This window comes from Carcharhinus amblyrhynchos, chromosome 14 (assembly GCF_965287045.1).
Source record: "Carcharhinus amblyrhynchos chromosome 14, sCarAmb.v2.hapA, whole genome shotgun sequence".
NCBI classification, from domain to species: domain Eukaryota; kingdom Metazoa; phylum Chordata; class Chondrichthyes; order Carcharhiniformes; family Carcharhinidae; genus Carcharhinus; species Carcharhinus amblyrhynchos.
This window is the reverse complement of record NC_137337.1, coordinates 9841177-9864056: the sequence shown is the minus strand read 5'-3', so window position 1 is coordinate 9864056 and position 22880 is coordinate 9841177. Positions and strand designations below refer to the sequence as shown.

The 22880-nt window shown below is 43.1% G+C and overlaps 1 protein-coding gene across 4 annotated transcripts in view; it reads left to right on the top strand.

The window, feature by feature from the left end:
- adck1 (aarF domain containing kinase 1) overlaps positions 1 to 22880 on the top strand; it is a 446668-nt gene that overhangs the window by 33155 nt on the left and 390633 nt on the right. For 3 of the 4 annotated variants that reach the window (XM_080201943.1, XM_080201939.1, XM_080201942.1), the window contains 2 exons: positions 2023 to 2159; positions 4216 to 4299. In XM_080201943.1, the coding sequence (XP_080058069.1) occupies positions 2031 to 2159; positions 4216 to 4299 (213 nt within the window). In that variant the 5' untranslated portion in view covers positions 2023 to 2030. Of the gene's footprint in view, positions 1 to 1322; positions 1382 to 2022; positions 2160 to 4215; positions 4300 to 22880 lie in introns of all 4 variants that reach the window. The other variant, XM_080201941.1, reaches the window with a different exon arrangement.

Genomic DNA, 22880 nt, shown 5'->3' with positions numbered 1-22880 from the left:
TATATTTCCAGTGCTTCAAAGCTGTGCACTAATTTCTCACCATTCCCCTTCACCTATGGTCTATAGCCTTTTCAAACTCAAGTTTGACCATTCCCCAATTATTTCCTCCTGCAGCTCTTTTGAACCTTTGCTTGTTCCTGTGCAGTGAACCTTGGCTCTTCACCTGGGTTTCCAGCTTTTCAAAGGTTTGATGTCTCTCTGCTTCCAGGAAGCACCTGCCGCCATTTTCCACTGTAGCTTTCACACATTTCTGTTTTAAGAACCAGTTGAGACGATGTTTCTATAACAATCGACAGAAATAGCAGCCGCTCTGTAATTGCAGGTTTTATCAATTTTCCTCACTTCAGACGTGATCACGAAACACGTTCTGCCTTTGGGGGCGTTGGTGCTGTTTCAGTTGGCACAGCCAGCACGCTGCCTTGCACTCGGGATGTTAGATTTGTCACATGGACGAGACGTTGCTCTGAGACTCCGTGTTCTCTCGGTTGGATGTAGTTGGTTGGTTTGGCGTTGTTTGAGGAGGAGCGGAGGGGGATTTCACCCCATACACTTCGCAACATTTACCTTAACGCTTAGAACTTTGTCACCCATCAAGTTGCTGTTTGTGATACTTTGACCATGAAGCAACAGGGATTACACTTCAAAAACACCTCACTGACTTTGGGTCATTCTGAGGATGTGAATGACACCATGTAAATGCAAGACCTTACTTTCCCATGACTCCATGCTGACTCTGTAGTTAAGAAAGCCCACCGATGCCTCTACTTTCTCAGAAGACTGAGGAAATTTGGCTTGTCCGCTATGACTCTTACCAACTTTTATGGATGCATAGAAAGCATCCTTTCCATATGTTTCACAGCTTGGTATGGGTCTTGCTCTGTCCAAGAATGCAAGAAATTACAAAGGGTCATGAACGAAGCCCAGTCCATCATGCAACTTAGCCTCCCATTCATTGACTCTGTCCACACTTCCCACTGCCTTGGAAAAGCAGCCGGTATAATTAAGAACCCTGCGCACCCCGGACATTCTGTCTTCCACCTTCTTCTGTTGGGAAATATGTACAAAAGTCTGAGGCCATGTACCAACCGACTCAAGATCAGCTTCTTCCCTGCTGCCACCAGACTTTTGAATGGATCTACCTTGCGTTAAATTGATCTTTCTCTATACTCCAGCTATGACTGTAACCATACATTCTGCATTCTCTCCTTTCCTTCTCTGTGAATGGTATGCCTTGTTTGTATAGTGTGCACAAAACAATACTTTTCACTGTATACTAATACATGTGACATTAATAAATCAAATCAAATTTATATCCTTTTCAGAGGGCATTTAAGAATGAACCACATTGCTCTGGACCTGGAGTCACAGTAGGCCAGACCAGGTAAAGACAGCAGATTTCCTTCCCTAAAACACAGTGGTGAACCAATTGGGGATTTTTTGACAATCGACAGTGGTTTCATGGTCATTGTTAGACTTTTAATTCCAGATTTTTATTCAATTCAAGTTTCATTATCTGCTGTGGTGGGATTCAATCCTGGGACCCCAGAGCATTAACTTGGGTCTATGGATTAGTAGTCCAGTGTCAATACCATGACGCCACCTCCTCCCTATAAATGGTGGAAGAATCAATCCAGACTGGTCTTTTTGGTTCAAGGCAGCTTATTTGAAGATGTTTCCTCCATGAGATAACCTGCATGAAGCTCCCTCCCCCCCCCCCCCGTCCCCGCCCCCCCGCCCCGCCCCGCCCCGCCCCGCCCCGCCCCAGAGTATTCCAACTGTCTGCATTTATTGGATAATCAATGTCACATGTTTAACTAGCAATTCCCTTAACAAGGTAATTGCCGCACACTGTGATTAATAGTACATTGACAAATAGTGCCTATTGCACTGAAAGTGAGGGGTGGATTGAGGAACACCTGGGTCAGTTCTTGTTTCCTGTATCGGCCTTCACAATAGAACAAGAAGTGTGTGTGTGTTTTCTATCCCATTGATGGAGATTAATTGAAAGCTCTTTTTTTTTAGATCCTGGGATGGCAAAGTGGATTCTGAGGATTGGAGCAGTAATTACAGGAGGGTTAGTGTTGTCTGATTTCTGCGTCGCCACCCATGTGGACCCTAATGACATTGCATTTGTTCGAATTGTACGAGCTGTGGCCACTGTAAGTAGCGTTAGTAAAATATAAAGTTTGTACCAAGTTTTCCACACAAGCTTCCTCCCTCTCACCCGATCAACATACCATTCTGCTCCTTTCTCTCTCATGTGCTTATCTAGATTTCTCTTAAATGCATCCAATATGTTTGCCTTCACAATTCTTGCTTGGCAGCTGGCTTCACATCCTGCCTACTCTCCAGGTAAAGAATTTTCACCTGAATTTCTTGTTGAATTTGTTAGAAGCTGCTTCTTTTATTCATTTGTGGAACATGGGTGTTGCTGGCTGGCCAGCATTTATTGCCTATCCCTAGTTGCCTTTGAGAAGGTGGTGGTGATCTGCCTTCTTGAAATGCTGCTGTCCACATGTTGTGGGTTGACCCACAATGCCGTTAGTGTGGGAATTCTGGGTTTTTGACCCAGTGACTGTGAAGGAATGGCGATTATATTTCTAAGTCAAGGTGGTGAGTGACAAAGAGGAACTTCTAGGTGATGGTATTCCCATGTATCTGCTGCCCTTGTTCTTCTAGATGAATGTGGTCATACATGATACAAGCCTACTTTATGTACTCTCTCCTCATTCTGTAACCCTTTGTAATATTCTGTTCAATATGTGCTCCACTCTTATCATGATTGACACCTCCTTACTAAGGTATGTTGCCCAGAGTTGCACTTTACACATTATTCCAGATTTTTAAACTTATTTATTACTGTCACGAATAGGCTTACATTAACACTGCATTGAAGGTGCTATGAAAATCCCCTAGTTGCTACACTCTGACACCTGTTTGGATACATTGAGGGAGAATTTAGTTTGGCCAATACATCTAAACAGTACATCTTTTGGACTGTGGGAGGAAACCAGAGCACCCAGAGGAAATGCACGCAGACACGGGAAGAACATGCAAACTCCACACAGACAGTGACCCTAGCCAGGAATTGAACCTGGGTCTCTGGTGCTATGAAGAAGCAGTGCTAACCACTGCTACCAAGTCTAGCCAGGGCTTTGATGAGCTATGGCAGAACCTCTCCTTTATATCTTGTCCCTTGAGTTATTAAGGCTTCTATTCCATGAGCTTTTATTTTGAGTAATTTGTGTACATGGAGCACTAAGCATCTTTGGATCCTCACTGTTCCTAACTTTTGACCAGTTAAATCGCACCTGAATTTCTCCCTTCACAGAACAAAATGGAGGATCTTGCATGACCTGCATTGAAATCGCTACACTTTCACAAACTCGTTTAATTTATCAATGTCTCTCTGAAAACTTTGTTTCCTCATTTACATAGCCGACTATACCACTAATCTTTGTGCAGCTGACCAACTTGGATAGGTTGCTCTACATCATTAATAAATATAGACAATAGTTAAGGTCGAAAACACAGATCCTTGTGGGACACCACGAGCCACTTTCTTCCAATGTGACATTATCCTTACCCTGTCTTCTACAACCTGATCAATAACCAAGTCAATAAGCTGTCATGAATTGGCCTTTTAATTGTCTCCAGAGTGTTGCCATGCAGATCATTTCCCTCTAGTGGACTTCAGCCACAATTTCATTGTAGCAGCTATGCAATCCTTTTCGTAGGTTGCCTGTAAGCAATGGAATTGGGAAGCACTGGTGTGATGGTGTTAAAGTGTAACAACTGTAAATTTTAAAGAATCTTCTTTAACAGGAAGGGAAGTTGGTCACACACCTCCTCCTCTCACTGCTCCCCCAACCACTGATCTAGCTGCCCCTGTGAATCTACCAAGTGACATGATGACAGGCCTAGGATTAGGACTAAGACACCTCAGTAAACATGCTAAGATGGTGTGGAGTTGCCGGTGATGGACTGGCACAGTAAGAAGACTCAATACCAGGTCCGACGGGTTTATTTGGTGCCACGAGCTTTTAGAGTACTGCTTACCTGATGAAGGAGCAGCACTTCGAAAGCTCATGATACCAAATAAACCTGTTGTATTTTAACCCGGTGTTATGAGACTTCTTATACGCTTGCTAAGAGTAAGCAGTGGAGTATTGAAAGCCTGAAGAACCTTTCTGTTTTGTGATTTTTGACTTTCAGACTGCAGTCATCAGTTTTGACTACATGACCTCACTCAAGAAGGCAGAATATGGGACGGAAGAATATGAGACTGTCAAATCACAGGTAAGTCCAAACTTTCGTTGTTGACTGTGCCTGTGGAATAGTTTATTTATCTGTGACTTCTTGTATTTGATTTAAGATGGTGAGAGGTTTAGCTATGTGGCTACATGTTTATTATCTGTGGGTCTACTCTTGAACAGAGGTCCAGGATTATCTGTGAATGAGAGGTGATGGGGGTAGAAAGAGGGGAAATGAAAGGGAATGTTGGCAGTGAGTTGCTCTGGTTGCTCCTCCTGTTAGAACCATAGAAGTGCATACAGTGCAGAAGGAGTCCATTCAGCCCATCGAGTCTCTACTGATACCTCGAAAGAACATCTCACTTAGGTCCACCCGTGCGCTCTGTCACTATAACCTCACACGTTTACCATGGTTAATCCCCTAACCTACACTTCCCTGGACACTAAGGGGCAATTTAGAATGGCCAATCCACCTAACCTAATACACCTTTGAACTGTGGGAGGAAACTGGAGCACCCGAAGGGAACGTATGCAGACATGGGAGAATGAGCAAACTCCCCACAGACAGTGACCCAAGTTGGTTGCTTTGAAAACAGCCTTGACAGAGACTTTGACCTAGAAGTCCATCACAAAAAGAAGAGGTTTGTGGGGCTGGTGGGGGTCACATCATTAGGATCCTGTGATTAAAGTATTCCTCTGAAAAATCCCTCGTGTAAATAGCGAGGAGCAAGGATTGTGAGGGCTTAAATGTTGTTTGAAATGGGACTAGATAAAGCAGAAACTTATTCCAAGTACATGTGGGAAGGGATGAGAGGAGGGAATATGCTGTGTGGATCATTTTTTTCAGGGAGCTATCACAAGTGAAATGGGCTCAATAACCACCTCCTACACTGCATGGCAAAGGAATGAGCTGATGGGATACCTCATTTAGAGATCAAGTGCAGGCACAGTGGTCCAAGTAACTTTTCATACTACCTAAACCTTTCGATTCTACGCTATGAATCATATCCATGGCTTGCATTTCCACATGGGATAAAATGTTCTTTGTCAAATAGTTTGATTTGTATGGGATTGGAAGAGGAAGTTGTAAGTTTATCCTGATCCTGGATAAGCCAGGCAAAAGGCGGGGAATTATAGGCCGGTTAGTTTAACGTCTGTGGTAGGTAAAATGTTAGAATCTGTCATTAAGGAGGAAATTGCGAGGCATCTTGAAGGGAATTGCTTGATAGGGCGGACGCAGCACGGCTTCATTAAAGGGAAGTCGTGTCTGACAAATTTACTGGAGTTCTATGAGGATGTGTCTAGGGCGGTGGACGCGGGTTGATGGGTTTTTGATAAGAGAGGGGATTAAGGGTTATGGGGAGAGGGCGGGAAAGTGGAACTGAGCAGCGACAGATCAGCCATGATCTTATTGAATGGCGGGGCAGGCTCGAAGGGCTAGATGGCCTACTCCTGCTCCTATTTCTTATGTTTCTTATGTTTCTTATAAAGCGCAAGGTGTTTCCAGATGCCTGGACGACTACTACAATGATGGGGTGAGATCCGAAGAGGCGGTCTTGTAAAAATCTGGTTCATAATTTTATAGGATTTAGAATATAACTTTTGGTTTAGGTAATTAAACTATTAAATGTAAGATAAATGGAAACACCTGATTGAGAAATTGGTATGCATTGCAAGTAAATGCAATTCAAACAAGCTTGGTGTTAATTACAATTAAAAGCTAATGTATGTTTATCTTACAAAGTCAGAGCTAGTGGTGTGAAAGTGATAAAAATCTTCTATCTTAGCTTAATGGAACTAGGATGTCCATGCTTACTTCAATAAAATATTTAAATTATGTATGTAATTCCCAAATTAAGACAAAATGGGGCAGTTGGTCAACAAAGCAATTCCTTGATTAAAAACAATTCTGGAGATAGGGCCTATCAGCAATATAAATTATTCTGATGGGTTACAGTATCAAAATGTTGTTGAAGGTAAAATAACTAGTTTATGTTTCTGGTTGAGAGCATCCTAAAGCCTGCCAAGTTGTCATGGACATGGACTTTGATAGATAGGAGGTGCCTTAGTTTAATTTAGCTCGGTGTTTCTCACAGAAGATAGTTTGCAGCCTTGGTTTAGTGTTGACTGCAGCTCACTGGGTTAAAAAAACCAAAAGAGATGAATGTTAGTCAGGCTGACACCTAGGCAGAGTAAAAATTAACTTTATCAGTCACTACGTGGAGTGAAGGCAAGAGCTGGAGCTTAGTTTGAAATTCATGAGTGGAAAAGGAGCTGGCAAGTTGGCATCAGTTTGAAACTGGAGGAAAAATCTACAGAGGTTCCTTACAGAGCCTTATGGCGGAAAGCAGTCATTAGAGTTAGCTTGGATGGCTGTGTGAAGGCTGTTGGCTATCTGCTGGCAACCAGAACGAATAACATGTGCAGTCACAAGATCTTAAAAAAAAAGTCAGAGGATTGCTTAGCTAAAAAGCTAATGGAAGGACCCCCCATAAAATCTTACTTTGGAATAGCTGGAACACGGAGGAGAATAATTGAAGTTAATTCCAGGTGGCTGTGACATACCTTTGTGTTGGTCCCTAAAGAAGTGAATGAACCTTCAAGATTCTTGTCATGTATAAGGGAACTCTTGGGTGAAGTAAAAAGCAGAACTGACTTCATAATATGACTAGTTATAAACTATAGTGCTTTTTGATTCATTCCTTTTGTGTAAGTAAAGTGTGCATTCATTTTAAGAAGCATGAAATGTTGTGGCAAAATTCTTTCCATTGACCACTGGCAGATTTCTCTTCAAATGTTAATGGCTCTGAATAGGATCATAACAATGGCTTCATCTCGAAATTTCTAAGTTCGGTAAATAACAAGGCCGACTATGTCAAGCACTCCAGACGTTGACTTGTGCTTTTCCCCCCACTCGAGCTTTCAATCTTTTTACAAGTACCATGTCCTTCCTGTTTCACAGGCTTCAGCTACCGTATTGCATCTCATTCAAGTGGCCTTTTTGTTTATTTGCTCATCAGATGTGAGCATAGACAACATTTATTGTGTCACGGATGCTGTGAAAGATTCTAACCCAGTGTCGCTCATGAGCACTGTATTTGTATGTGAGTGTGTATGTTTTATCCTTGCAGTGAGTAGTCCAATTTAAAATAACCCAGCAGCAAATCCTTTTTTACCAAAAGGAACAGTTAATTTCACCCAGTTGCTGTGTAAGTTACTTAAGAGAAGATAAAGTTACAAACACGCAAAGATTTCAAATTAAGATAAAAGTGAGGATTATAATCGTGACTTCAGTTCAGTCTACTTTGGTGCAGGCCTAATATGTTTTAAAGTCGAGAGGTTGCATTGTCTTAAGCAAAGGTTTTGACATTGGATGGAACAGTGGCACAGTGGTTAGCACTGCTGCCTCACAACGCCAGTGACCCAGGTTTGATTCCGGGCTTGGGTCACTGTCTATGTGGAGTTTGCACATTCTCCCTGTGTCTGCGTGGGTTTTCTCTGGGTAGTCTGGTTTCCTCCCACAGTCCAAAGATGTGCAGGTTAGGTGGACTAGCCGTGTTAAATTGCCCCTTTAGTGTCAGGGGGACTAGCTAGGGTAAATGCATGGGGTTATGGGAGTAGGATTGTGGTTGGTGCAGACTCGATGGACTGTAGGATTCTATGATTGTGGAGTTGCTTCTGCAGCTGTGATGGCTTCCCTTATCAAACTGCCAGAGGTTGCTTTCATGAGTGGGTTGATGAGGCAAGTCTACATGGACGAGAGATTTCTAGCTTTGCAGGTGTGGCACTTTTATCTGCCCAGTTATTTACAGCAGATCATTAGCTGTTTCATGATGGTGTCTCTCCCTCTCTGGTCATTTCAGCGTGTTGCAAAACCCCACTGATATGTGTGAAAGTCTTACAACCTGAAACACTGGCTTCCTGTGGTGCCTTTTTTTTGTTTCTGCAAATGTTTCCTACTAATATCCAATGAGAACTTGAACCTTTATTTCGTTAAACAAACCAAAAGTATTTATTAAAATAGAAGCAAGATAATAAAACACTACAAAAAACAATCTTATACTTTGGCAAATTAACAGTAAGCACTTAGTCCCTCAAACACCAAACCTACCTGCTTCCCCATAATCTTAAACCCTGCTGTATCGCCATTTCCCAAACATCAACCATACACCTATTGGTCAAATCTAGCCAGCGATTACTACACCGTACACTCTAAGCCACCAGGACTTGGGAATGGTCTTCGGTTCAGCAAAGAAAGCCATCTTTTTTACTAACTGGCTTTTGCCTTCAGCTCTCCATCTCTAATTGGGCATTTCCCTGAAGATAGCTAGCTACCCTGCTCTCTCTTTCTTGCTGCTGTTTTTTTCAACACCTCATCTGTGTCTACAATGCTTCCTGGCTCACAGCATTCTGACTAATTGTATCAACTGCAAAGAACACCCTGTTCTATAATTTTTCCTTTTGAGTTGCCGCCCAGACATGGTTTACAAATTACATGGCAGTTTGATTTTCATTTCAATAGCATTTCGTGACAAGTGGTAATTCCATTACAGTTACCCAAAGTCTCCTTGCCTCCTATACTGATCAGGTGGGTCAAGGTGCCTCACACTTTACTATGGCTTATCGGTTAATGTTCTTATGTTTGGAGGGAAAGACCATGAAGTCAATGGGTTTCTGTTTACTGTTTTGGAACACTCATTGAATTTTAAAATATATGTGTGAAGATGTCTTCTCTGTCTGGTTGAAGGAGTTCCAGCTTGAATCTACAAGTAAATCATAGAATCCCTACAGTGCAGAAGTAGGCCATTTGATCCATCAAGTCTTTAATGAACACAATTCGTCTAGACCCTATTCTTGTAAGCCCTCATATTTACCCTGCTAATCTCCCTGACACTAAGGGGCAATTTAGCATAGCCAGTCCACCAAACCCACACATCTTTGGACTTTGGGGGGAAACCAGAGCACCTGGAGGAAACCCACGCAGAGATGGAGAGAATGTGCAAACAGAATCTGTTTTGAAAAACACTCTTCAAATGCAGTTCAAAGTCTTAAAAATGAAACTTTTAGAATAGTTTTCTAAAACATGAAATATCATAGCTGCTACTGTAATAATTACCTAACCCCTGTTAGTCCTTGAACAGTCTCTCAACGATTGTCAGGGAGATTAGTGGGGTAAATATGAGGGGTTACAAGAAAAGGGTCTGGATGGATTGTGTTCATTAATGACTCGATGGATTGAATGGGCACAGTAAGAAGTCTCACAACACCAGGTTAAAGTCCAACAGGTTTATTTCATCAGGTAAAGGAGCAGAGTTCTGAAAGCTTGTGCTACCAAATAAACCTGTTGGACTTTAATCTGGTGTTGTGAGACTTCTTACTGTGCCCACCCCAGTCTACCGCCGACATCTCCACATCAGTCCTTGAGAAGGTGGTGGCGAGCCGCGATCTTGAAGGGCTGCGCTCTGTGTGGTGTAGGCACCCACAGTGCTGTTAGGAAGGGTATTTCAGCTTTTTGCCTCAGTGACAGTGAAGGAGTGATGATATTGTTCCAAGTCAAGATGGCTTTCAAGAGGAACCTGCAGATGGTGGTGTTCCCATGCTCCTGCTGCCCTTGTTTTTTTTTTAAATGCCAATGGTTACAGGATTGTGAAGTGCTGTTGAATGAGCCTTGGTGAGTCACTGTTGAGTCTTCTGTGGATGATATACACATGTGTGCTGGTGGTGGATGGGGTGAATATTTCTTCATGAGCTTTGATTTTTGAGTGTCGGTGGTATAATGAAGAACGGGGCCCACAGAATGAAGCTCAATCATGTATCTGTGCGCAGGGGAATTCAGATAGTGATCTGGGGTAGCATGTGGTTAGCACTGCTGCCTCACTAGGGACTTTCACAGTAACGTCATTACAGTGTTAATGTATGCCTACTTGTGACACTAATGAATAAACGATAAACTTTTAACTTTAATGCTGACTGTCTGCCATCACTTCTCTGCCCAGAGTAAGACTGGTGAACTTAGCACAAGCTGGGGATCAAACTTAGGTTGTCAGTTCCCCAGACTTGCCCTGAAGTCTGTGGTGCAAGCAAAGAAAATCTCAGAGAACAATCATTGATTTAAGAATTGGGAAATAGTGCATTTTCTTTGGCAGATTTGTGTCTGTTGTAGATATGTTGGCAATTCGAAGTAAAAAGGTTGGTTGGAGGCAGGAGATAAAACTTCCAAGACTGTGTTCAGAGTTGAAAATCCCAGCTCGATCAGTGGCCATGCCAGCCAGCATGGAGTCGCTAACTCCATTTTATGTCTTGTTAAATAGTTGAATTTTAATGAAAGTGGGAAGATAATCCCATTTTCCAAATCATAATCGACCTTATTTCTCTCAAAGGAGCATGTGTAGGCTGAGTCTAGTAGAGTGAAGTGTTGGATTACACACTCAAGAGGTGTCAATAATGTGGTTGGGATGTTCTTTCACAAATTTATTCTCAGGATGTGGGCAAGCCTGGCATTGAAAGCCCATTCTGAATTGCCCTTGAGGAGATGATAGTGAAAACAACATAAACACCTGCATTTATATTGCACTTTTCCAAAGATGTGCAAGTTAGGTTGATTGGCTATGCTAAATTGACCCTAGCATCATGGGGAATAGCAGGGTAAATGTGCGGAGTTATGGGAATAGGGCCTGGGTGGGATTGTAGTCAGTACAGACTCGATGGGCTGAATGGCCTCCTTCTGACCTGTCAGATTCTACGATCTTCACAACCACTGGTTGTCTCAAAAATGCTTTGCAACGAATGGACTATGCCTTGAATATGGGAAACATGGCAGCCAATTTGCACACAGCAAACTCCCACAAACAGCACTGTGATGTTGATTTCAGGATAAATATTAACCAGGGCACTGGGGAGAACACTGCTGCTCTGCTTAGAATCCTTACAGTGCCGAAAGAGGCCATCCGCCTCATTCAGTCTGTACTGACTGTCCGAGAGAACATCTCACCCAGACCCTCCCTTCTGCCTATTCCCGTAACCCCACACATTTACCACAGCTAAACCACCTAACCCACACATCTTCGGACACTAAGGGACAATTTATCCAGGCTAATCTACCTATCGTGCACACCTTTTGGACTATGGATACCAGGGAATATCATAGAATCCCTACAGTGCGGAAGGTCACTCAGCCTATCGAGCCTGCACCATCAAGAATTCTACCCAGGCCCTATCCCCGTAACCCCACATATTTACCCTGCTAAACCCCCTGACACTAAGGGGCAATTTAGCATGGCCAATCAACCTAACCCGCACAGCCTTGGATCTTTAACATCTATCCAAGTAGGCAGGTGGTTTCAATTGCAAATCCGCATTTCCAACAGTGCAGCACTCCCTCAGTGTTGCCCTGAGAGTGTCAGCCTTGATCTTTGTGCACAAACCTCTGTCAAGGGACTTGAAACTTGAGCATTGTCACTCGAGGTGGGAGGGCTACTCACCAAGCCACGGCTGATGGTCTTGATCTGTGTGGAGGTGCTGTGGTCAGTGTGGTGAAGGTGCTTTTCAGCCTGTGGGATAAGGAGCTCCAGGACTGTGATGATGTAAATGTACTCATTGTACACAGGTGTTGGGAGAGGACCAATAGTGGTTTGACTCACTTGTCTTTTAAATGCTGCTTAGTTGAATGGCTGCCAACCACAAATCCAAATGGTATTTGCTGAATGTTTATCATAAGGAGAAGGTGAAAAACTCCACTGACGGCACGGCTGCTGGATGGGAAGTGATAAATTGCCATAAGCCAAGGAAATCACACCATTGCTAAAGCCTTATGGCGCTGAGTGGCTTATTCTGCTTTTCCTGTTGAAACATTTGTTTTGGGAGCTCTCATCAGTGGCTTTGAACAAAGATTTGGTCTGGAGTGATGTGCCTAGTGGGGAGCTCCTGTGATTACTCGTCTGTACTGAGAAAGAGCTTTTATTTGTACAGAGAAGCAAAATACTGCCCATGCTGGAAATGTGAAATAATAAGAGGAATGATGGGAATACTCAGCTAACTTTTACCTGATGAAAGGTCACTGACCCGAAATGTTAAATTTGTTTCTCTCTTCCCCTGCTGAATATTTCTAGCATTTTGAGGGTGGGGTGTGAATTCAGTGTAGTTTGGTGCAACATCAGTATAAGGATCCCAGGTTTTCTGTGACTGTTTCAGTGGTGGTAATGCCTTTGTTAAAAGTGGTATGATGAATTTGGACCGTTTCCCATTTTAGATACAGTGAAAAGTCTCATAATATCAGGTTAAAGTCCAACAGATTTATTTGGAATCATGAGCTTTCGGAGCGGAGGGTAAGTGGAGAGAAAGGTTCACAAACACGGCATATATAGACAAAGGAAAAAATTGCAAGATAATTAGAGATTGGAATGTGAAGAATGGTCGGAATGTGAGTCTTTACAGGTAATCAAGTTTTTACAGGTATAGATAATGCAAGTGGAGACAGGGATAAATTAAGAGATGTGAATTGTCTCAAACCAGAACTGTTAGTAGGATTTTGTTTCTGCTTAGCCATTCTGCGTTGTCGTGTGTCTTGAAGGCTACCTTGGAGAATGCTTACCCATTTAGGTAAACAGAGGGTCAGTGTAGTCTAGCCAAATCTTTGAGGTTACAAAGGGGAACTAGGTAAATGTTGTCAGCAATCTGTTCACTACAGTCCAAAGCACCAACAAATCCAGTTTTTAAAAGTGACTTATCCATGGCTCTAATAGCACCAAAGTTCAGGAAATCCCTCTCAGTTTTGGCCACCCGCTCCCTTTATGTTGCTCCTTAAAACCTACCTCATAGTATCCCCCATGGGGTTCATGTCAAATTGCGTTCGACTCCTGTGTGTGTTTTACTATATTTATAGCTGCTATAAAAAATGCAAGTTGTTGTATAAACATTGTCACAGCATTTCCTACATTTTGCACTTTCCCTGTACTCTTCCTCTGAACACTTTGCACATTATAAAATATCTTGAAGATGAGGTGTGCTGGCATCATCCAGTTAGGTGCTAAACTGTGCTATTTGCTTTCCAATCGGCAGCAAGGTGGGATATAATAAGCGCTGACCAATGACATGACTGCAGCAGGTGGCGACAGTAGATCATGTTATTACAGCACCAGGAATATGTCCCAATCGATGTTGGCAAATCTATGGTGATGAGAGTTACCTTGCACAGTGCTATTGTGACGATACTGTGCCTTTAAGAAATGTATTTTAATCATGTTCCTTTGCAGGATGTTTCTAGCAGGCTCTGGAAGTTGTAGGCACCATTCTGTCTGCAGCTGGTGTCTCTAATTGTTAATGAAGCAATATAATGATATCATGTTTATTATTAATTTGGACTAATGCAGGGTCCAGTGGTTTTTAATGATCCTTTGGGATTACTAAGTGGAGCTTGATTGACAGTTTGTCATGTGGCCAGGGACAACCATGCTTCACAGAAAATCTGAGCCATTAGTTTAGTTTCTCAGTCGTAGCCTGAAGTAGAGAGCAACAACATTGCTTTTCCTCATTCAGGAGATGGAATCTTTAGTTTCATTTCCTCATATGCTGTTTGGAGTTAGAATCCCTACAGTGCAGAAGGAAGACATTCAAAGAACAAAAAACAAAGAAAATTAGAGCACAGGAACAGGCCTTTGGTCCTCCAAGCCTACACTGACCATGCTACCCGACTGAACTAAAACCCTCTACCCTTTCAGGGACCATATTCCTCTATTCCCATCCCATTCATGTACTTGTCAAGATGCTCCTTAAAAGTCACTACCGTATCCGCTTCCACTACCTCCCCTGGCAACGAGTTCCAGACACCCATAACTCTCTGCGTTTAAAAAAAAAACTGCCTCGTACATCTCTTTTAAACCTTGCTCCTCACACTGTAAACCTGGGTAATTAACTCTTTGACTCTGGGGAAAAAGCTTATGACAATCCATTCTGTTCATGCCTTTCATAATCCTATAGACTATCAGGTCTCCCCTCAACCTCCATTGCTCCAGTGAGAACAAACCAAGTGGCTATGAGGAGAGGTTGGAGAGAATGTGCTTCATACCAGGCAACATCCTGGTAAATCTTTTCTGTACCCTCTCCAAGGCCTCCACATCCTTCTGGTAGTGTGGCGACCAGAATTGAGTACTCCAAGTGCAGTCTAACTAAGGTTCTATAAAGCTGCAACATGACTTTAAACACAATGAAGGCAAGCATGCCATATGCCTTCTTGACTACCTTCTCCACCTGCGTTGCCACTTTCAGTGACCTGTGTACCTGTACACACAGGTCCCACTGCCTATCAATATTCTTAAGGGTTCTGCCACTTACTGTATATTTCAGATCTGTATTAGACCTTTAGTTCATCGAGCCCGCACTGACGATGAACCCACCCAGGCTTTATCTCTGTAACCTCATATTTTTAGCTTGTTAATCCCCCGACACTAATGGGCAATTTAGCACGGCCAATCCACCTAATTCGCATATCTTTGAAGTGTGGGACAAAACTGGGGCACCCGGAGGAAACCCACACTGATGTGGGAAGAGCATGTAGACTTCACACAGACAGTGACCCAAGCTGGGAATCAAACCTGAGTCCCTGGCGCTGTGAGGCAGCAGTGCTAACCACTGTGCCATCCTGTGAATTGGTCGGGACACTTGGTTGAGACAGAAAGCAGTGTCTCTTGTTTTCCACCACTCGGGAGTTGGAAATTCTGCTGTCTGAGTTGCTCTTTGAAACTGGTGGAAGCAGGCAGTGTCTCTGTCTCTCTTTCTCTCTTTCTCTCTCCCTCCAGAGGTTTTTTGGAAAGTTCCAAAAATACTCCCAAGTTCCTAGACTGCGAAGTCTTGGAGTTTTAATCCAACGTTCAAAGGACCAATTCACAGCAGGTTTTAAGCTGCAAGTCCAGCATCACATGTGCATACTTGCTTTTTGTGCCAAATTTAGAAAGGGGTGTATGTTTATAGAGTGGCAGTTGACGTGGAACAACACAGCTACCCGTTAATGTTTATACGATATCATGTTTGAATTTTGTAATTGGTAAAAATTATGCTAAATCTGTGTTATATTTTAACTGTGTTCTTAAATAAGCCTTTGTTTGATAAGTCTCACTTGAGTCTGAAGTGAAACATTTCATGCTCACCCATGCCAAGGGTCTAGGCTGACTCCGTAAAACACCTGAGTCTCTGGCCTGGGTCTGAATACTGTCCCTATAAGTGATAAATTTCATGTTATTGCAGCTAATGAAGATTGCCTTCATCCTGGGAAATCGCTGCGATTAGCCAGCTCTTGGCGCAGGAAGCCCATGTTTATTGAAATACTATTGTGATGAAGTACATTCCCTTGTGTTCACCTTTGGGATGGAGAAAGAGGTGAACGTTTGTCAAATACACAAATTAAGTGCCCCTACAATCCATTCATTATTGGAGTAAACAAGAACAGGTTATTAAAATTATTCCAGCAGTATAAGAACCAGCATGTTGCAAAATCCTCAGTGGGTCATTATTTGGAATAACTCCTCCCTTGTTGTGCCAAAGTTGTAACCTAAATGTTTACTAATAATGCTAATTAAGATGATTTATTATTTAAAATTCTCAGTTGCTTATTTTGCCTGTAATAACTATTAACTATGCACCTTGGGGTGAAGAAACAATTAAAATAGAACTATGAACTAAATTACAAACTATCGCTTTATTAATTTCTGTAAATAGAAAAGCTGTATAAAAGCATGGTTTGTCCATCTTTGTAATCTCAATCTGCTAATTCCCAGCACAGTTGGTCCTCATCAGCAATCATTGCTTGTGCTACGCCATCATGTATTACACAGCATGCAAAGCCTTCACATCATATTTCAACTGACTTGTCAGCAGCAGAACTGTGGCTTTTAAAATCTAGCCCCAGGCTTCAGGCCTACACCTCACAGTTAATGTGTAAAGCATGTTCACTCTGTACGACTACAATCACAAAGAAACCTCCCCTTCGACAATTCTGAGGAGGTTGAAAAGAAGATGCAAAATCAGAATAATCTTTGTCTTTGAAGATGTTCTTTCAGAGGGTGCGATATAGTGGGTAGCACTGCTGCTTCACAGCGCCAGGGACCTGGGTTCGATTTCCTGGCTTGGGTCACTGTCTGTGCTGAATCTGCACATTCTCCCCATGTCTGTGTGGGCTTCTTCCGGGTGCTCTAGTTTTCTCACACTGTCTGAAAGGTGTGCTGGTTAGGTGCATTGGCCATGCTAAATTCTCCCTCAGTGTAACCAAACAGGCACCAGAGTATAGCAACTGGGGGATTTTCATAGTAACTTGCAGTGTCAATGTAAGTTTACTTGTGACAATAATAAGTAAGCTTTAAAGTTTTGATTACCAGACTCAAGTATTTATATGCTGGATTGCTGACAGTTGCAGTTGTACCTTTTGCTGCTGGTCTCAGGCAAGTATTCTTGCAATTCTGCAATGGCAAAATGAGGATGTACTGCTAGCTGCATGCTATGCGTGCAATAGTAGGTGCATTTCTCAGGTTTTTTTCCCCATGCTCCAGCTGGCAGGTTCAATGAATTTTGATTTGATTTATTATTGTCCAATGTATTAGTATACAGTGGAAAGTATTGTTTCTTGCACACATTACAGACAAAGCATACCGTTCATAGAGAAGGAGAGAGTGCAGAATGAGGTGTTATAATCATAGCTAGGGTGTAGAGAAAGATCAACTTAATGCGAAGTAGGTCCATTCAAAAGTCTGGTGGCAGCAGGGAAGAAGCTGTCCTTGAGTCAGTTGGTACATGATCTCAGACTTTTGTGTCTTTTTTCCAATGGAGGAAGGTAGAAGACAGTGTGTCCAGAATGCATAGGATCCTTGTTTATGCTGGTTGTTTTGAGGCATCAGGAAATGTAGACAGTGTCATTGGATGGGAGGTTGGTTTGAGTGACTGGTCTTCGTTCACGACCCTTTGCAGTTTCTTGCGGTCTTGGGCAGAGCAGGAGCCATACCAAGCTGTGATGCAACCAGTAAGAATGCTTTCTATGGTGCATCTGTAAAAGTTGTTGAGAGTTATAGCGGACATGCCAAATTTCTTTAGTCTCCTGAGAAAGTAGAGGCATTGGTGAGCTTTCCTACCTATCGCATCTGCATGGAGGGATCAGGCCAGGTTGTTGGTGATCTGGACACCTAAAAATTTGAAACTCTCGACCATTTCTACTTTACTTTGACAGTGGCATTTCCTCCACTACGCTTCTTGAAGTTGACGACAATCTCCTTTTGTTTTGTTGACATTGAGGGAGAGATTATTGTTGTCTCTCTAGATTGTCCACCTCTTTTGTGTATTCTGTCGTATAATTGTTTGAGATCCGACCCACTACGGTGGTGTTATAGCAAACTTGAAAATCAAGTTCGAGGGGAATTTGACCACACAGTCACAGGTGTATAAGGAGTATAATAGGGGGCTGAGAACACAGCCTTGTGGGGCACTGGTGTTGAGGATGGTGGGTGAGAATTTGGTGGAAGGCCCTAAAGCAATTTTGCGCTAGCGTGGATTTTCCGTGGGATAATCCACTGTTGCCTGCCATGTCGGATTAGGAATCTTCCTGGAGGCTTGGGTGAAATTGGTTTGCATCCCGTTAATGGAATGTGGATGAAGACCCGACCAGCCACACCAATTCTTCGCCACTCCAGTGGGAAAACACTCTGGCGCAAAACACATCTAGCATGCAGCTGTCGGGACTCACCTGAACAATGCCTGGGTCGCCTCTGGGTTTGAGATGGAGGCTGCCAGCAACACTGGAACGCCACAGGAATGGCTGAGGAGAGCATCAATTGGTGGACCTTCCAGAATTAGTGTCCTGGAGATGGCCCACCTTCCAGCCTCAGAATGGTCTTGGAGATCTATGTTCATTTTCAGGAGGACCACCTTCTCTCTTCAATTGTGGGTCAGTGATGTTGGGCACCTTTTCAATCAGGCCTGCCTTGCCATAGAATACAGCGCAAAATACCTTTGTTGTATTATTAATGAGGTTGGAGCTGGAAGATATGGCTGGTTTTCCCATTGACCTCTGCACTGGGGAGCACTCCATGTTCCCATCCCCACCACAGGATCTAATCCCAGATGGGGGAACTCTGCCATGTGATCATAATATCATCAGATTTTGAAGAGTTATTGGAAAAGGACAAGGAACAATTAAACTTAAAAATAGTTAACTGCTCAGGGCCAACTTTAGCAAATCGAGAAAGGATCAGGCTCAGGTGACTAGTTTCAAAGGTTGAGAGACATAACAGCAGTTGAACAATGGGAGGTCTTTGAATAGCAGATGGTTCAGATATAGAGCTAACACATGTCTATGAAAAGGAAAATGAAATGATCAAAAGCCAGGGCTCTCTGATGACTAAAGATAGAGACGTTAAAATTAAACACAAAACAGAGGCTTATGACGGATGTGAGGTTCATAATACAGTAGAGAACCAATCTGGACCTAGAAAGTGCTGGAACCAAGAGGGTCAAAGGGAGAATGAGAATAGATTAATGGCCAATATATGAGGCAACCCAAAAGTCTTATTCTCATACATAAATACAGAGGGCATTCAGGATCCTCTACCACAGTGTATTAACTCAACATTGTTATAATTACTCTGCTCTTCCTTGAGGCTTTTCCAAGCCTGGTTGCAAAGTTGAAAACCCCCACTTTTTTTTTTGCTAAGCACTTCCATTTTATTGAGGAGATGTTAGGCCAACCCATATCCAACAACCTGCTCTGAAAGCTCTGCACACATTTTGACAGCTGTGACAAATTCCAGCTGAGCTGGCCCACAACATTCTAAAACAATCAACAACGTTCTAAATAAAAGAAACCTACAACTTTCTTTTAAATTGAACTATTTCCCAATTGATCAAAAAACTCTAGGATCCAAATATACATCTTCTAAAAACTAGAGTTCTTTCTTGGGACATTCTGTAACTGTACTACTTTTGGTTAAAATCTCTTTTTTGAGACAATCTAACAGAGCAGAGGTAATAAGAGTATTCATACATAAGATGGAGCTTATTAGGGGGCAAAACAGACCTCTCTGGATGCAGAGAGCGTAGCAGAGGTATGATGTATGTACTTTACATCCTACCGTCATCAGAGAAGAGGATACTGCCATGCAATCAAAATTGGATAGGATAATTTGTATTGTTTCTGTCCTGACCAAGATTGCAAGAAACTACAAAGGGTTGTGAATATAGGTGAGCCCATCATGTGAACCAGCCTCCCATCCATTGACTCTGTTTACACTTCCTGCTGCCTTGGAAAAGCAGCCAGCATAATCAAGGACCCCACGAACCCTGGACATACTTTCTTCCACCTTCTTCCCTCAGGAAAAAGATACAAAAATCTGAGGTCAGTTACCAATCAATTCGAGAATAGTTTGTTCCTTGCTGACTTTTGAATGGATCTACTTTTATATTAAGGTGATCTGTCTCTACACCTTAGCTATGACTGACACTATATTCTGCAGCTTCTCCTTTCCTTCTCCGCAATGTACTCTGTGAGCAGCATGCTTTGCCTATACAGTGTGCAAGAAACAATACTCTTCAGTGTATGCCTATACATATGATGATAATAAATCAAAGGATAAAAATAGATCGAGGATTATATTCACTGGACTTTAGAAGAATGAGAGGGGATCTCATAGGAACATAGAAAACTCTAACAGGGTTAGAGAGGGTAGATTCAGAAAGAATGTTCTCAATGGTGGGGGAGCCCAGAATTGGGGATCATAGTTTGAGGTTAAAGGGCTAAATCTTTTAGGACTGAGGTGAGGAGAAATATCTTCACCCAGAGGGTGGTGATTGTGTGGAATTCACTACCACAAAGTAGCTGAGGCCAAAACATCTGATTTCAAGAAGAAATTAGATACAGCGTGGGTTTCCTCCGGGTGCTCCGGTTTCCTCCCACACTCTGAAAGACGTGCTGGTTAGGTCCATTGACCTGAACAGGTGCCAGAGTGTGGCGACCTGGGGAATTTCACAGTAACTTCATTAGTGTTAATATAAGCCTTACTTGTGACAAATAAGTAAACTTTACTTTTACTTTAAACTATTTGTGATGTAATTGCAGGCATGCTTTAAAAAAAAGCTTTGCATTTAATCACCTGGAAATAAATTAGATATCCTGTTAATACTGTGCACTTAGAAGTTGACTCATTGACGGTTGCACTGCACATAAACCCAAATGACAGGAGGCCTGAACTCCATTGGAGTGGCAGTCAGTGGGAATCCCACTGATCCCAGTTCCTTACCTAAAATCCTGGCTTGCCCGAACTTCCGAGTCAGACTGTGTGAGATCCAGGCAGTGCAGAGTGGACCTGGGGCCTAGTGTTGAGTGCAGCTGTGTCGCAGGGGAGAAAACTGCACCCCCTCTATGGCACTAGCTGCCATAAAGCAGGTAGTTTTCAAGGTCCTTGACAGGCTAGGAAGAAGATAAGTGTACAAGGTTGGGTTTTGGGGTGGGGATGGTTGAGTGGACGTTAGGCTTCATGGGGGGTTGGTTGGGCTGGGATTGGGGGGAAGGGTGTGGTGTGTGTGTGAGGGGACCTATTGCTTGTGAGGGGTGTGTGGGTGGCAATGGAATTGACAATTGTGCATGGCAAGCAGGGTGGGAAGTGTCTCTGTGGGGGTAGCCCTATCAGGGGAGTGGGGGTGGTGATGGGCTGGTGAAGGGTTGTAGTCAGGGAAATGGCGGGAGCCCCATGTGGATGAATCCCTGGGGGTTCCTGGGTGAGGTAGTGGAGTCCTGTTTGAGGGGTGGGGGGGGGGGGGAGCGGTGGTGGTGGTGCTGCTGGGGTGGGTCCTTGCAGTAGTTACCTGTAAAAGAGGTTTTAATTCTTTTTAACATTATCTGGGTAATTATTACTGCATCCTCGTCAGATCCATCCAGAGTTTTGCAATTTACATTTCAGCTTTTGGATGGTTCATAAGGCAAAGTAATTGTCCAGTGGAAGCTTGCGCTCTGGGCAATTGCCATGCAAATGTCAGCTGTGAATCTCCAAAGGGGATTCCCCAGTGAGTCTTTGGGGTGTGGTCCACACACACACACACACCCCTCTCTCTCTCTCTCTCTGTCTCTCTCTCACACACACACACACACACACACCCCCTCATTCACACACACACACTCCACACTCCCCTTTCCACTCCACACTCCCCTTTCTCAATACAATGCTCTAGAACTGGGAAGCTAAGGCTCAGGAAGTCGCTATAAATTTGAAACAGTTATCTACATGAGCTGTTGTTTTCTCCAGTGACCTGGTGATGGTCATGCTCGTGGGCCAGAAATTGAGCAGCGCTTTGCTTTGGAATAAAGGTGATCTGTCTTCAAAAGAAAAATAAACGGTGATTATGTTTCATTTTTTTCCCTTCTTTTGTGGTCAGTTTCTTCCCTCCACCCCAAACACTTTTTCTTCCATTACAGAAACAACTGCTTTTTCTCAAGTTGAATGGCTTCCTTCTGCTCTGTAGGGATTCTTAGATTGGAATTTTAAGAACTGAAACTCACATTTGAGAGCAGAAGATTAGTTGCGATGACCCTACCCCCACTCATTCGGGATATAATTTGGAAGCTGCATTGATAAGAAGGAAGCCGGAACTGGATTTCCTAGGGAACTTCTGGAAAACCAGTGGACCTTTTCTCTGTTTGTCATTGTTGCATATTCAGAAGTAACCAGTCAGTCTGCTTAATGTGATCTTAATAGGCAGGGATGTTAGTTGGAATAACCGGAACGCCATCCTTAACAACTGGGAGTAGATGGAGGCCTTGGCTTAAAGCAGTAATCATAGAAACCCTACAGTGCAGAAAGAGGCCCTTCGGCCCATAACCTAAGCTAGTGAGTGGGCTGCATGAGTGGCCTTCCTTCATCCCAGTGTGCTCGCTGCATGTTTGAAATCAGGCTTGTTCACTAGCCCATGAATAAGATTAAATATTTTTAATGCACGCCGAATATTTCATTGAGTTATAGAAAATGCTTATTGATAACTTAATAGAATTGTCATCAACTTCAGATAGTAAAAACAAAAGAAATATTTACACTTGATTTGGATGCAGAGGGAGCGCACGGCTCTCATCGTCAATGTCAGCAACCTCACTTCACTCGTCCTTTCCTTTACATGCGAATCGCTTGAGTCATGCCGATGGAAATCAGCAGAATGTGGCAAACCTACACGTGGGCAACGGTCAACAAAATGTCTCGTGGGTCGCATATTTAGCATCTCATCTGAAAGGTAGCACTCTCAGTCATTACGCAGCATGCCATCCGTGCAGTTTTTTTAGCTGAGGTTATGTGCGCACTTGTTGAAACCCCTACCTTCTGAGTCAGCGATGAGAGTTACCAACCGATTCAAGCTGGCACCTGAGGAACAAGAACAGTTTCCAAATGATTTTGAAGACCACCCCGAATGAGAGTCATCACAACTATCCTCTGCTCTCAAATGTGAGTTTCAGTTATGAAAATTCCAATCAAAGAATCCCTACAGTGCAGTTAGAGGCCATTCAGCCCATCAAGTCTACACTGAGCATTGACCCTCTGACACCGTATCTTACCCAGGCCGTTTCCCGCACACCACCCACCCACCCCCCCATTTCCCATGGCTAATCCATCCAAC